At 37.3% G+C, this 16726-nt stretch overlaps 1 protein-coding gene across 8 annotated transcripts in view; it reads left to right on the top strand.

Moving 5' to 3' along the window:
- The window catches only part of CNTN4 (contactin 4), an 878916-nt gene that overhangs the window by 426683 nt on the left and 435507 nt on the right, over positions 1–16726 (top strand). For all 8 annotated transcript variants that reach the window (XM_070492801.1, XM_044754900.2, XM_044754901.2 and 5 more), the window contains one exon: positions 14209–14350. In XM_070492801.1, coding sequence (XP_070348902.1) covers positions 14296–14350 — 55 coding nt within the window. In that variant the 5' untranslated portion in view covers positions 14209–14295. The remainder of the gene's footprint in view (positions 1–14208; positions 14351–16726) is intronic.

Below are 16726 nucleotides of genomic sequence, written 5' to 3'. Positions count from 1 at the left end.
CATATTTGTAGTTAGACAACAGTTGGCACCAAGAGGCAAACCTGATTGTTACTCCTGAAGGAAATGATTAACTGTGAAGGCAAACCTGGGCCTTTTCCTGAGCAACAGCAGTTAACCTAGGAGAGCCTTGTCTTAGGTCTGTTTTAAGACAAGAGAATTGTGGGCATATAAATATGTACACATATAATTACACACCCTACCTGTCCTTGTGCACCTGCACTGTTTATTTCCACGTTTGAGGTATTTCTGGAAGTTATCCTTAATTAGAATGTAACATGATGTTGTGTTCACTAAATAACATTATATGAAATATGTCCACTTTGTCCAGTTTAGCACAGAGAAGCACTTAAAAAGATGTGAAGTTTTTTTTTTTAATCCTTTTCTCCTATAGAACAAATCATTCTGTATTGACAACTGGTCCCTGGTATATTTTATATATTTTTTCACATTTTTGTATATATGTAGTATATATTATATATATGATTAATATAACATTTATATATTTTATTCTAGCTGTTTAAAATTGCTTAGAAATGCAACTTCTAATGTCCAAACTGAAGGGTATGTGGGTATGTGGAGTTTTTAATTGGTAGCTGTTGTGGTTGTGCTGGAGGAGCAGGTGTTAAAGAGGAATGGGAGAATGCCATAACTAAAGTTTGGGGATTTGGATCAGAGAAGGGTTTCTTTAGAGTCCAGATTAATATTAATAAAAAAGAAACGATACATTTTTTCTCTAATTCTTTTCCTTGTTTCTCTGACAATGCTCATCATGGCTACCAGACTCATTCTTGATTTGTGTGAATTCAGGAGAAAGTAGAATCTCTTGGGAGGAATTGATGCCAGAGCTTAGAAGTGACATAAGTCTATCATTACAGTCGGATTACATACCATTGCCACCAGCCCCACTTGAGGGCTTACTATGAGCTAAGAACACAATTAAGATACAAACAGAACTATTTACTTCTGGTTAGTAAAACTTTGTCTTCCTTTCACTCAACTCGACAATTGGAAGTTATTTCATTGTATTTATGCTGCTTATTTTTTTTCCATCCATCAAGATTACTGTTTCCTGCAGAGTTTCTTTGTTTTCCTCTAGCAGAATTTTCATAAGGCAACCCAAGATACAGTCTGAGCCTGAAATGTGGTGCTCAGAAAAGTTAGAGAAGAGATTACATTTATTTACAGTTATGTAAACGTAGGCACAGGAGGACATATTTTATCAGGGTTTTTTCTACACTTGACAATACTGTCCAGAAACTTGCAGCTGAGATGTAGTAAGTGATTGGCTGGAAGGCAATAAAATAAAAACTTGAACTGTGTGTAGGCGTGTACTTGAACAGAAATCATGGAATTGAATTTTCCTGAAGTAACTTCAGCAATTTAGATCTTTCTTTTCTTCCTTGCCATGTCTCTGAAATAGCCTCAGTCTCAAAATTTAAGTTATCATCAATTAGATTTTTATTCTCAAAAATATTTTTGTAGGTAACTATTTTTTAGTTTTCATAGGTAGCTAGAATTAGTATATTTTCTTTTACCAACAGCATACCCAGAATGCTAATTTAAGGAGGAAGTTTTATGTCATGAAAAAAATATCTGTATAGTATTACAGCTATTCCCATTTTCATATTTTTCTCCTGTCTTTACATAGATCTTACGTTTTATTGCAAAGAGTTCACAGTGATAGTAAATGAGAAATATAGGAAAATCCTGAATACTGTATTTTTAGCGTACAAGAAGTACAGAATTTTGGCCCTATTTTTTTCTTCATTAAGAAAAGCATGGTAAGCTTGGTTCATTTCATACCTTAATTTGACTATTCAGCAGTCTAATTTTAAATAAATTGCAACAAAGTAACAACATTAACAGTATGGATTGCAGCCCAGCCATCCAGACTTTTTTTTTAACATCTTTTTTCCTCCAACCATCTTGTCTTCCATGAGTAAACTTTCATGATCTTTGAAATTCTTCTGGAAATGATGCAGCAAACCATAAATATAAATCTACACTGGTATAATATGATGTATGTGTGTTTCTTTCAAGGAGGATAGCCCCAGTGTTGTAAAAACGAAGATTAAAAAAAGTCTGATTCTCAGCCTAAGAAATGACTGATGCGGCATTCGCTTTATTTTAAAATAATTATAGACTCATAGAAAAGTTGCAAAAAGCTGTACAGAGTTCCTGTATGCCCTTCACTCTGTTTCTCCTAATGTTAAGATCTTGCATAACCACGGGAAATTGACATTGGTACCATACAGTTAGCTAAACAGCAGACCTTATTCGAAGTTTACCAGTTTTTCTTCTAATGTCCTGTTTCTATTCCATGATTTAATCCAGAATCTCACATTTTTTACAGTATTCATTTCTCCTTACTGTCCTTCAATCCGTGGCAATTCCTTAGTCTTCCCTTGCCTTTGGTGATCTTGACACTTTTGAAGACTACTGGTTTGCTATGTTATAGCATCTTACTCAGCTGTCTAATGTTTTCTCATGATCACACTGAGATTAGGCATTGTTGGCAAGAAGACCATAGAAGAATGTTGTGTCCCACTCAGTGCACCATACCGGGGGGCTCATGAGGCCAATATGACTTATCACTGGTGATGTTAGCCGTGATCTCTTGATTAATAGGGAGCCAGCTAAGTCCCTCTACTGTAAAATTACTATTTTCCCCCAGCATTAGCTTTAGACAAGGACACATATATTTCTTCTTAATTTACTAAATATTGTATACTCACTATACTCTTTTATGCCTCAGTCTCTTTGCCTAAAAAATATTATACTGGAACCTAATTCTCATCTCAACAAGTATAGTAAGAATTAATACACTGTCCTTTGGAAATTCTTGGGTAAAAGCCACTTTATAACTGGAAATAATCACTCTACTGCATTTTAAATAAGAACATAAATAGAATGGTTAAAAGTAGATTGGCAGCTTGTGCTCATTTCACACCCAGAACTGCAGCGACATCTGTTATATGTGTGATAGTCCAGGCCTGAAATCTGGTTCTCTTAGAACCAGCTAGCATTTGCCCAGTTTGGCCTAAGTCAGCCTAATTAAATAAAGAACACATTTATCACTTTCTACCTATTTGGGCTAACTAACTATATTGGTACCCACACATTGATGAGGGCAATAAAAAACTTTTTTAAACTGTCATATTCAGAATTTCTGCTGTTCATATAAGGGTGAAAAAAGTCCCTTGGCATGCTAACGAATCTGGATCAATATGCTATAATTCAGTCTCATTAGTTTGTATCTGATGATGAAGTATTCCCACCAACACAGATAAGGGCAGCCTTTGCAAAGAGGTTTACCAACTTTCTACTTTGTTTTTCTTTATGAATGTCAGTGCTAGCTGTCCTGACACAATATGCTGAGAGGAAATTGGCCACTTACAGGTCTAGAAGGAAGCAGGGCAAGGAATACTGAAGAAATAGGTGGCTCACATACCTCTGCAAGCTTCACTTTTGTCGTTGACAAATGGGAAAAACCATTACCTACCTCCTCAAGTTATTGTAAGGATTAGATAATCTAAGTGAAGTCTTTGGGTAGTAACTGACGCATAGTAAAAACTCAAAAAAAAATGTTTGTTATTTTATCACTTTGCCATCTTTTATGCCTGAGATACAGATTTGGATGCAAATGACAGGAAAATGGAAGTGAACACATGTTTAAATAGTTCTGTTTAATATGCAGGGAACTTCTAGAAAACTATTCCATACCAAATAAGAATTCAAAAGAGTTTGTCAAATGATATGGGAACATCCTATCATCTGCATGCAGTCCTAGAATAAAGGACAATTGTAAGAGGTGTGCTTCACAGGAAATTAGCCTGTTCTTCAAGAAAATGGGTTCATGGGCAAACAAACTGGAAAATGCACTAGAATACAAGCTGTATAAAGACAGGACCTTATTGAGGTTACCATGACGCACAATGCCTGACATAACCACAGGTGTTCAACAAGTATTTTTTAGATGAATGTTCCAGTATAGTAATTTATTTCTATAAATAATAGCACAGGATCAGGAATGCACAATTTGTTTACCATCATATGAGATGGCAGGCTATGAATGCAGATCCTATATTATCATTTCACTAAAGAAGAGGATAGTTTCATATCACAGACTCCACTTATTATAAGAGAGACTTCTAAGTTTCCCCTACGTAAGACTAAGCTCATATTAAGATTGTTTTATGGTGCTAAAGCTCAAATACTTCTCTATAAACTTCTGCAGTAGGTGGCAGTGTCTCCATTTTATAGATTAAAAATTGAAGGGTCATTGGGGGATGGCCTGGTGGTGCAGTGGTTAAGTTTGCGTGCTCTTCTTCGGCAACCCAGGGCTCACCAGTTTGGACCCTGGGCACAGACCTACACACTGCTTATCAAGCCATGCTATGACAGGCGTCCCACATATAAAACAGAGGAAGGTGGGCACGGATGTTAGCTCAGTGCCAATCTTCCCAAGCAAAAAGAGGAGGATTGGTGGTGGATGTTTGTTAGCTCAGGGCTAATCTTCCACACACAAAAAATGAAGGGTCATAAATAACTTTTCCAAAACAATTCAGGTATTGGATTTTAAAAAAACCAGAATTTGAACTTAGGTCTGTTTCCAAAGACCATATATACTCTTGGTTCATACTGGTGCACTTTCCTGCTTGTCTACTGTTCCAGCCTCCATAGAGTCCTATGTTATTTACTCCCTCAGTAGAACACAATAAGCTCCATGAGGACAGACTGTGTCTGTCTTGTTTATTGCTGTATTACATAGTATGTCGGTGCTAGAAATTCAGTTAATAATTTGTGAGTGAAGGACAGAGTGTAAAAGATTTCAGCCCCTGTATTTTTATAGCCTATCATAATTTGTGCATTTATGTTTGCAATCTTATTTCTGCTTCTGATTCAGTAGATACAGACTCTCTTGTTGGCTACCATATATCTGATTTGGTTGTCCAAGCAATCGGCAAGCTGTGCATATTGATGAATATACTAGTAAGCTTTACTTCCCCACTAAGTGCATCCAGGTAAAAGCTCTGAAAGTCGTATGGTTCTTGCCACTTTAAATCTGACACCTAATATATTAGGTATTAGAGTGTTTTGTGCTTACCTTTAGCTCTTCTTTAGTTTAAGTGATTAAAAAATGCCTGTTGCTGTCTGTATGTGCAACATGCTTCATTAACGGTGATTTATTTGGGAATTTAGCAGAATTGGCACTCTGCAGCACACCAGTGGGCAGAAGGGAAACAGACGTGAGATGATTGCTAAGAAACCCTTCCTTCTTGCTCTGGTGGTAGGAGCCTTGAGGAAGTTTGCATAATTTACTTCCAATACCCAGAAAGCAAGACTAAGACTGGAGTCTCCGGGCAGTGTCGTTTCCCCAAATTGCCTCCATCGTGCTCCTCTGACGCTCAGGAGGGCATCCAATGGGTCATGGGTTTTTCCCCTTTGGCACAATGTGCTTCCTGCATCCTTGTGTCTCCTAAAGCCTGATGCTTCCATTGCCTGCCCGTCTTTTCCCAAAAAGTTTACCCACTCAAAGCCATGCTCAACTTGTTCTAGCAGAATCCAATTAAAGATTTTCTCTTATTCTCCTTTCGACAACCCTGTATCATCACTGTCACTTCACCAAAGAGAAAAGTGAAGCTAACAGAGGTTAAGTGACTTGCCCAAGGTCAACAGCTAAATAGTAGAGCTGGGATTTGAACCTGGCTTGTGTAATTCTAAAGACAGTTTGTTCAACTACCATAGGGAAGGCAATGAGATTTTTATTTTACTTGCAAACCATATTGATTTTGTCATGTCTACTTGAAATGCTATGTTGAGAAGATTCTGGAACTGCCCTTAGGCTAAGCAGGAAAGAGTGCCATCCTCAATTAGCATTGTTTTCTCTAGGATTGGCAAGGAAGGTGGAGGTGCCATGTATTTTCCTGTCTTCAGCTATGACCTACTTTTGTTCTTGTTTTTATTGTAGTGAGAGTGTACTAATAAGGGAATGGCATTCTAAAGGAAGGATGAAGTATCTGAGAAGCAGTCTAAATAAGAGGAAAACACCGTGTATTTTGTACATAATACAATTGCTTGTTATTCTAATAATACTGCATTTGTAACTATTTGAGAGAATTTCAAGAGTAGTTAAATATGTATACTCTGAAGTCAAACTCTCAGGTTCATTTCAGGGATGATGGAAATATTCTACATCTTGATGGTGGTGGTGGTTATATGACTGCATAAATTTTTAAAGTCTCATCAAACTTTACACTGAAAAGAATGCATATCAGTGTATGTAAAATATACTTCAATAAACTTGGGGGGGAAACATTCATAGTTCATGTTCTGTTTCCATTACTTATCAGCTCTAAGAACAATGTACTTAACCCTTATAATGAAAATAATATTGTTGTCCAGCTTAAAGTATTGTTTTAAAGGTTATATGGGTTAGTACTTAATCAGAGACTACTGTACAGTAAATACTCTGTAAATGATCTCTATTATTTGTCATTTCCTCAGGTACCTTGTATTATATTCTACCATTACATTGCCTCCAACATTGTTTAGGAGTTTAATCACATATCCTTGTATGTTCCTTATTAACTACATATGTTGTACCGGAAGCTCTCACAAACATGTAAGCTTCATATATTTATGAATAATTATATAATGTGCATAATATGTATAATTTAGCTCTGAATGCATTGCTTTTCTGTTTTAAACTAAAAGATACTAGAAGACAAACCACATTCATTTGTTTTTCAGTCTAACTCTAAAGCTGTTCAGTATCTACATGTCCTAAATGAACATTTATTAAAACTGATGGACTACAAGTGTGTTGGAACATATTGAAAGCATTAGATATGGTAGAATGTGTGGGGTGAATTTGTGATATATACTTAGAAACCTAAGCAAATAAAGAGGAAATTATTATCTCTTAAAAAACCCCAGTACTACAAAAAGGAAATATAAGCAGTATATTCTGGGGTTCATTTGAAAAATTATTAACAAATTAAGTGATATAACTAAATTTGGACAACAGTGGAACCAGATATACATGTGTGTTTGTCTACGTGTGTCTATCATTGGAAGTGATTATATAAGAGAGCTGAATTATCATCATCCATAAAAGAAACTAATAAATGTAAGACCCAAAAGTCAAAAAATAGTAGTATAAGCATTTTCTTTTGTTTGAGGAAGATTAGCCCTGAGCTAACATCCGTGCCCATCTTCTTCTCCTTTCTACGTGGGACACCTGCTACAGCATGGCTTGCTAAGGTGCATAGATCCGCACCCAGTATCTGAACCAGGGAACCTCTGGCCACTGAAGTGGAACGTGCAAACTTAACCCCTGCGTCACCAGGCCGGCCCCAGAGAATTTTTTTTTTTATGAATATTGAGATACATACCAGAAAAACAACTGTTTTCCCTGGGAAGCAGTTCCCTCAGGGGAGTAGGAATAAGTATTTAAGCTATGTTTATATATTACTTTAATAAAATTAAAAATTAAATAAAACTTTAAAAAGTAGTACAGTATGTGATTACTTACTGGAGACTATGAGTAGTGAATATGTATTTGTAGCTTGGTATTAAAATTTCCAGTAACAGCACCATACATAGAATTTAAAAGCAATGCATCTCAAATAACTTTGATGGATGGGAAGATGATGTCATCTGAGACACTGTGAGATGCCTCAGATGGCTCTGGTGATGACAAAGGCATGGTGACTGCCATCCATTTGACTTATTAAATATCTTCTGAATATACCACTTTTCTCTGATATAATGATGCAATTCAGGCATTCAAGGATTCTTAGAAACAATCTGGTCCAGCCCCTCCTTTCATTGGTGAAGAAAATTGCCCAGCAAGTAAATAACAGCACTGAGCCAGGAACCCAGTTGTTCTGAACCTTGATCCCGTGATCTTTTGAAATACCACACTGTGATTATTTAGATTACTTCAATTTTTTTAAAGATGATCTCCTCATTAGCAAAGTGTAAAAGTTCAACATCAAAGTAGAATAAGAATTTACAAGGAGAAAGTGTGTTGAGAAATTGATAGTGGGTATATACTTTAAGAAACTTTAGTAAGAGGTTTATCCAAAATTAGTGTGTAGAACTCTATTGGCTATCAGAATGTATAAAAGATATCCTTCAGTAACTAAAATGATGAGATATTGGTAGCTGGCTTTTATGCCAGAGGATATCCACCCACTGTAATCATTAAATTTCTGGTTAGAATTACCACAAGTGGCAAACACTATTTTGCCTAGAAAGCCTTTAAAAATGGGGGAAATTGTCTACCTTAGCTGACCCTCTATAAGTCCTCAAAGTCCTCTCTAATGTGATCTTGTGAAGGAAAGAGAGTCCAAATCAGCCACTAGGTAGGTGAATACCATCTAAACAAGGGATTCCAACTTTTATATGTCTACCTCTTGGTTAATAGGTACGGTTTTCCAAGTGTGTTATCTAGGACCTTTGTATTTTCTCTTCTTTGCACGCTTCCCTTCATACTTTCAAATGCTGGGACAAGCAATACAATGAGATGAACCAAGCAACACACATTTCTCACCATTCCTAGCAGACTACTTATTGTAGTCTCTACTGAAGGAGGGATGACATCAGGGAAATAGAAATGGACGTGTGTCTCTTCTAGTAGATACTGTAAAAAGCTGATATAAGGAGAAAATCTAGTAAGCTAATTTGACTGAGGTGATGTGAATTTTCGTCATCTAAAAGGAATCTGTAGGCCAGCTACCATAACCATAGGAAGTATAGATTATTTGTATTACTCACTTGACGTATAAACTAACTTGTATAGTCAGTAATCTTTTCTCCCCAGCTGAGTTGTAGTGCCATTGTGGGCAGAGATCTTGAACCATAACTCTTTGCATTCTGCATATTATCATTTGAATGATGGGCACTCGATAAATATCTGTTGACTGATTGAACATTAAGATTTGACCGTATGCCATTTTCCCTTGAAATGATTGGCAGATTGCTTTCTAAGGAAGCTGAATTTCTCTCTTGCTTTCAGTTCCTTTCACTGCTTCTCTGCGATTGTGATTGACTGCACCCCTCATTAGTTAATTGTAGAGTTAGAAAACGCTCGTCTATACAACTGGGAACCATGGATGATGTTTTTTAAAATTCTTGCCTTAAGAATGGCTGCATTCTAAATAATAATTAGCAAGAAAACAAACATTCATGTTGTTCTTACACTTAGAGGGATAAGAACGTGTTCACAGTTGTACTGTCTCAGGAAGACGTCTGAATTAACACTAGTGAAATGTAGCCTTCTGACAAAGTCTCAGCTCTGAAACTTGTGTTATACTTTGTGTTATGAATATTACATGGATTCTGCACTTTTACTTACTGGCATCTGGCTTCATTTTTGCAGAAGGACATCATGAAAAGCAGAATCAGAGAGAGAAGAGTCACTATCAGGACTTTATGACATGCTTTAAAAGACACATTGCTGGGGGCTGGCCCTATGGCTGAGTGGTTAAAGTTCTGTGCGCTCCGCTTTGGTGGCCTGGGTTCATGGGTTCTGATCCTGAGTGCAGACCTATTCCACTCATCAGCCATACTGTGGAGGCGTCCCACATACAAAGTAGAGGAAGATTCACACGGATGTTAGCTCAGGGCTAATCTTCCTCAAAAAAAAGAGGAAGATTGACAATGGATGTTAGCTCAGGGTGAATCTTCCTCACCAAAAAAAAATCAAAACAGATACATTGCTTTATTTATATTTCTGTCCTGTGGTAGAAAAGAAATAGTCCTTGAAGTATGAAGACATAGATTTGAATACTATCTCTATTGATTTCTGGATGTTGGACCTTGGACACCTTCCATAGTCTCTCATAGTCTAATTTCCAAGGCTATAATTTTATAGAGGATAGTGATGCCTCCAGGGTTGTTATGAGGTTAAATAAGAAGGGAATGTAAAAGCACATAGTAGATCCACAGAAGATGTTAGTTAAATTTATTCTTTCATTTCCATACCAACTAGTTGTTGACTGCCTATGATGTTATTTACTATTCCATGTGACTCTTACATATCAATGAATAAAGCAATGATGCCCTACCTTCACAAAGTTTAAAATCTATTTGGGAAGGGGGATTTGAATCTGAGTCTAAACAATAATAATAATTGATATTTGCTTTTAAAACATATGTCAATTAACCTTTACAGCACACTTGTGAGGAAGATGGGGCTTATGGCATGATCCCCAAAATATAGACAATCAAATATGTTTACAAAGCTTTAGAGGCTTTCCAAAAGTCAGATAATTTGTGGCAAAACCAGGAAGACAGAACTCAATGTGCTGATTTCAAAGTCTAACATTTTCCTGCTCTGTCTTGCTGCCATGAGGCCTTGAAAAATGTGTTACATATTGGAAGTATACTTAGTAATTATAGATGTAGTTAACTTGTTGACCAGAGGAGAAAAGCAAAGTGAGAGAGATATTCTGTTCTTCTGGGGATTGCATTTAAAGCAGAATCCCATACAGGGAAATCAGATTTGTTCGGGTCCTACCCCTGTTTAAAGTCATTCTCACCCTCCTCCTAGCCTTCAGATTCAAGTTCAAACTCTTTAATATACATTCAAAGCTGTTTAGGGATCAGGGATTAGACTAAGACTGTACTGTGCTATCTTTAACAAGGATAGCTACTCAGTGTCAAGGACCTGTGCTCAGTGCCTTCCATATGTTCTCACTAATCCTTAGAATAAGCCTGGAAGATAGGTATTATTGCCATTATTTTATAGATGAGCCACAGAGCTGGAGAATGGTAGGTCCAAGAATGAGAGCACAGGTCTGATTCAATTGATTTTGTACCTTTCAGTATCTTGCATTGCGGTAACTTCAACACTCTCTAAATTCTGAGTTTTATACCTGCTTCTTGTCCTTGTCACTTAACTTAGAATTTCCTTCTTCCATCTTTTCTATCCTTTAAGTCTCAGTTCAAACTATTAGCCCTTTTATAGAGCTTTCTTGAAGCCCCTGCCCCACCCCACCTCCTGGCTCAGATAGATGATGTTCTTTTGTGTCCTTAGCACCTTGTACATAATAGAATTCAGACATGCATTGTGCTGAATTATGACTGGTTTAGTCATCTCTCTCATCAAGTAAACAATGAGCTCCTTGAGGACAGGGCTCCTACCTCTGTCACCTTTGCACACCCAACACCTTGCACTGCCCCTGCTCCACAATTAGCATGCCTGCTTATTTGTTGAGCAGGATTAGGACTATTTGGATACCAGCATATTTTTAATTTAGCAGAGTGTTAAAACAGATAATTATGTGATCAGACCCGCCTGCAGATTCTTGAAAACCAGGACTCTTAAGGGAGAACTGAATCATGCTTTTGTCTTAAGCACTTTATACCGAGGTCTTCAGTATGACTAGTAATATCAGAATTGTTTGACGGGTTGGAGTCTAGAAGAATTTTGCTCTGTGGGGCAGCGTGTGAAAATATCTTGTAGAATTCTCAGTTACTCATCTCCTTTCAGCTCAGCTAGATAAAGCAACCAAGTCCTGTTTCATGGTGTGGCTTCCTTCCCAGGATTTACGAGTCTAATTCTTGGGTAAGGTCTCAAAGTTAGTGCTGAGTACCTTTTGCTATTGCCACCTTAGGATAAACCAGAGAGAGCTCTGAGCTGCAGAGGATATCTATTACCACCATAACTCTTGGCTCATCCTGCAGCTTTCTTTCTGGCTCTGGCAGAAAAACTGAGATTATGAAACATGGTATCCTGCACCACAGTCCCACATGAGATTCATGAATTTTTAGCTCCCTTCAGACAACCTGGTGCTCTGGTTACTACTATCCGCTACACAAATTACTGTCGATGACCCCGTTATTTCTGATTAGTGAAGGTGAACCTTACCTACCTGAATGTAAATAAATACCAATAGAGTTCTTGAATTCCTTTATCTTTAAAAATTTACAGCTCTTAATAGAACACGCACTGTAAATAGCATCATATCATGAATTAAATCTTTATCATGTAATTGGATACATTTCCTAAGCTAATTTTAATTGCTTCAAGAAACTGCTTAACATTGTAGAGCAATCCCCAGGTCCAAGATGACATTTTCTTTGCAAAATTAATTATTAATACCCTGATCATTTGCTTAAGACATTAATAGTTTTCATTGATCAGCACATCCTGTTTATCCAAAATGTCCTAATCACCATGCATGTCATAAGAGTATCTGAACATATCCAATTAGAGATGTTGCCTGCTTCCAGCCACATCAGCAGATCAGAAGTTAAGGGTCCCTTTTGTCTTCACAACATAACTAATCTAGCTTTATCAGAAACTGAGCTATTTAAGGGCACAAAAGAAAGGTGAGTTCTCTAATGATGGTTCTTCACTTTCTATGAGCTTCCTGGTAAACATAAAGGCTTCTCATTGACCACGCAGTATAAATTAACGCTAAGAGCCCTTGATTAGCCAGCTTGTGTTTGGTCCTTGTTTTCATGCGAGGCTGCATTTGCTCACAGTGTTTTCCTTATAAACGAGAGTAAGATGAGAAGCCCCAGGTTATTATCAGCTTAAAAATACTGGGGCTACAATAATGATAATATCTGGCATTTGTATGGTGTGTAGTTTTCAAAGACGTCTCATTTACTTAACCAGGAGGTTTCCCTTGTAACAACCTTAAGAGGGAGGTAGGGTGGCATGGATACCCAGGACCACACAACTAGTTATAGCCAGAGTTGTAAACAGGATGCGAGTCTCCCAGTTCCCTAGATTTCTCACTTACGTGATAAACTGGTGAATAGGAAACATCCCCCTCGTCTTTCAAACCCCAGTGGGAGCTCATCTCTTTTATGAAGTTTCCCAGGCCAGAAAGTTTCCTCCTTCCTTCATAATGGCTTACTGTATTGAAGTTTTATGAAATTGCAGGTAAATGTCCCCACTAGAGTAGGAGATCCTTGAGGCTAGAGCTGGTATCTTCATTTTAGTGGGTCCAGGCCCTCACCTACTGTCTGGTAGGCAAAAGGTGCTCCATATATGCATAAATACATGGCTGGCTGGCAGGATGGAAGGGAGAAGGGACGGGTGGATGAGAGCAAGCACAATTTTCCTAAGGTCATGCTGAAAACCTTCGACACATGAGGGAAATTTGGCTTTGTTTGGTTTACACAGTGTTTAAAAATATATACATTTTGAATTGGTTTCCAACATTTAAAACTTGGGAGATCTTCAACATATGATAATATTTTCAATTTTTCTTTGAAAAGTTGTAGGTGCTCCTGCAACCCTAGGTCTGTGCCCCACATGTGAGCCATCAGCTTGAGCTGAGGAGCAGCTGCCCCTTCAGACAGGGCATGTCTGTGGCCTCCAGAGTGCCTGTGTCTGCCTGCCTGCTTCACTCATTCCTTTACCTACTTTGTAGCTGTACACATCCCTTCTCCCATCCATTCTGCCATCCTGCCATGTATTTATGCATATATGGAGCACCTTTTGCTTGCCAGACACTAGCATAATTTTTGTAGTTTTTGGTACACAGAACAAGCAGCCTCTGTTTACCACAGAGTTCTCCTGTTTTAAGATTCCTGGCTAACGGAAGAATTACTGTTCTTAATCATGCTCTGGATTTGTCCAAGAGAACGTAATAGACAGCTACTCATAGTTGGTAGAATTTCTCTCGGTAGGCACTAGAGCTGCACATTTCTATTACGTTTAAGTAATGAAGCATAGAGCATAGGAAAAAATGTTTGAATTGATGGAGTAGTTATAATTTTCTCATATATAACTTCATTCTAAAACGTGAGAATTTCTACTTAAGGTCCATCAATGTTAACTCTATCTTTTTCAGTGGCAGTTCTTTTATATTCGCTTTTTTGGGGTATATTATTAATTGGAAAATTAATAAGAACAGAGACTGGAGACTAAGGGACTGAGAAGGACCATGTGAAAAATAGTCCATTCCTCTACCTTCAGGGTGATTCATGCCAAATCAGCTGTTTTTGTCTTCATTCAGTAGCCACAGGGACACGCCAGCTCCAGTCTCTGCCCAAGTATTATTTGGAAGAAAAGGAAAGAAGGCTTGTTTGCTTCATATTCATAATTTAACGTGTTTCTGTTTTCTTCAATAGTACTTTTCCACAAGTGAATTTTATTTGTATTAAAGTAAGGATAAATTTGCAGAGACTACAAGAAGTATTCCCAAATCTCATTGTAATGTCTCTTCTTTCCCACAGATTAAAGGTTGAACAAAACTTAAAAGAAGCAGCGAATCTATTCACTTGTTATTGGACTTGAAACTCCTTTGACCTCAGAAACTGAAGATGAAGTTGCCATGGGAACTGCTGGTACTGCAATCATTCATGTTGTGCCTTGCAGGTAGAGTGTCATTTTCAAACTTTTTGATTTAAAAATGCTCGTGTATTTCACACTAATTCAAAAGTGGGCTTTCACTTTAGATGGCAATGATGAAATTGTCAGAGTGCACACTACTATGACTAACATTTGCTGACACTGCTGAATACACTTTCCTGATGATCTTTTAGTAGCTCTTTTCATGATGTTGTATCCAAAGCTAGACATTGATGTTTTACCTGTCTATCTGGTCCTTTTAGAATCGCTTGAGCCTTTATTTAGTTTGAAAGTTGTTATTTTTGCTCATCCCAGTGCTCCATTGCACAGAGATACTGGGCAATAAAACTGATAATACAGTCTGGAGTATTGCCTACTTTGATGTCAGTGGATGGAAGTTTATCTGGGTAGCTCTTTCAATGTCTTTGTTGATATCACAGCGTCTTTTGATACTGACTTGCTTTCTTTTTCATTTCAATATACCTATGGCTTAGCAGGAGCCAGAAAGCAAAATGATAGGAGATTTTTACCATATACTCATGATCAACCACTGGACAAGAGCTTTAAAAAGTTCAAACAGGCTATTTATTGTTTTCTTGGTTTTCTGGAAGATGTGAGCCTACCGGTTGACAGATATCATTCAAGTGTTGAGGCAGCATAAGTCCAGCATGCACTGAGAGTTTTTTCCAGGTTGGGATGGTGGGCATCTTTCCAAGTCTTTTTGAAATGAGTCTAGTTGACCTACTTGATTATTCAGAGTGTGCTAAGAGGGACATCTGGAATATATTTGCATTTTTACAACATGAAACAAAAATGACTTTTGGATCACCATTACTTTGATTCATGTGTTCATTCAAATAATGTTACTGAGTATCTAGTATCTAGGAATACAATTCTTAGTAAGACAGATAGTTACTGCCCTCTTAGAACTCTGTTAGCTGAGTTCTATAGCTGTGTAGACTGACAGCATGTTATGGTAGATTATTTGCAATTGTTATACAATTAAAGGTAGTGATGGTAGTACTAACGTGTATGAATCACTTACTCCATGACAGGTGATATGCTAAGCAGTTGGGGTACTTTATCTCATTTCATTCTCTCATGACCATTAGGAAGTATTTACTATTTCTTTTATTCTTATCACTATTATTATTAATATTATTACTGAAGCAACAAGAAGTTAAGAGCCTCATCCAAGATCACCATGCCAGTAAGTGGTAGAGCTAATAAGATTCAAACTCAAGTAGACTAACTCCAGAATCCATACTTTTGACCACCATACTATACAGTCTTTTAGCTATCTTGCTGATTTGGTCAATTCATGGTTGCAAATTTATTCTTGAAATTTTGATTTTCATTCTATGTTTTTCTAAATATAAACTCTCTTTCACTTGCAAATCTTCTAATTCTTGCCTTAGTTGAGTTTACAACATCCTCATCATTCCCTAATCATGGACTTTTTGGCATCTGTCCAGCCATCTCTTTTAGAGATATTACTTCTCTCACTCATCTGGTCAGAACCTAAAGCTTCCTCCCCAGCAGTATGTCTCAGGCTCTGTAGTATATAAGTTTCTTTTCTTTTCTTTTCTTTTCTTTTTTTTTTTGCTAAGGAAGATTCTCCCTGAGCTAACATCCATTGCCAATCCTCCTCTTTTTAATTTTTTTTTTTGCTTGAGGAAGATTAGCCTTGAGCTAACGTCTGTGCCAGTCTTCCTCTATTTTGTATGTGGGTTGCCACCACAGCATGGCTGATGAGTGGTGTAGATATCTGCACCCAGGATTCAAACTCATGGGCTGCAGAACGTGCTGAACTTAACCACTAAGCCACAGGGCTGGCCCCTCAGTTTCTTGTCTGCAGTCTGTTCATGCACCTTGACCCTCCTAAAAGGCCTCAACTGAGACAATCTGGCCCTAACTTCTCATGACTCTGGGATAGACATATGCTTTAGAGCATAAGGCAGTGAATCAATTTCTCAGTATCAGGCTACAGCAATGTGTTTATTTAACCCCTGGTGGTGAGTACATATCAAGAAGTTAAAGGGTTGAAAATCCAGGAAGCCATCAGTCTCCTCAACTGTGTTTTAAAAAGCTCGGAATTCTCATCTAAGATATGTACCTGTATCTTTTTTATTCACTTAGCTTTTTGTAGAGAATCAGTATGTTGATTGTTTCTGTGAGGTTTTGTGTGTATGTATGTGAACTGTTTTACATGGCATTAATATTCTTTACTATATGCCTCCTTCAGTGTAGGTAAAGTCAAGCTTTAATTAATGTTTTTGTTTTCTTGCTATTTGTCTTGATTTCATTAATTTACATAGCACTAGTCATTCTGAATTTTGAACAGATTTCTTTAACTGCTTTAACTGTTCATTCTTTTCCTTTTCTTTACTTCCTTAGCTGTTG

This window comes from Equus asinus, chromosome 21, assembly GCF_041296235.1.
Source record: "Equus asinus isolate D_3611 breed Donkey chromosome 21, EquAss-T2T_v2, whole genome shotgun sequence".
In the NCBI taxonomy this organism is placed as follows: domain Eukaryota; kingdom Metazoa; phylum Chordata; class Mammalia; order Perissodactyla; family Equidae; genus Equus; species Equus asinus.
Note: the sequence above shows the minus strand (reverse complement) of the source record. Positions and strands in the feature narration are given on the sequence as shown.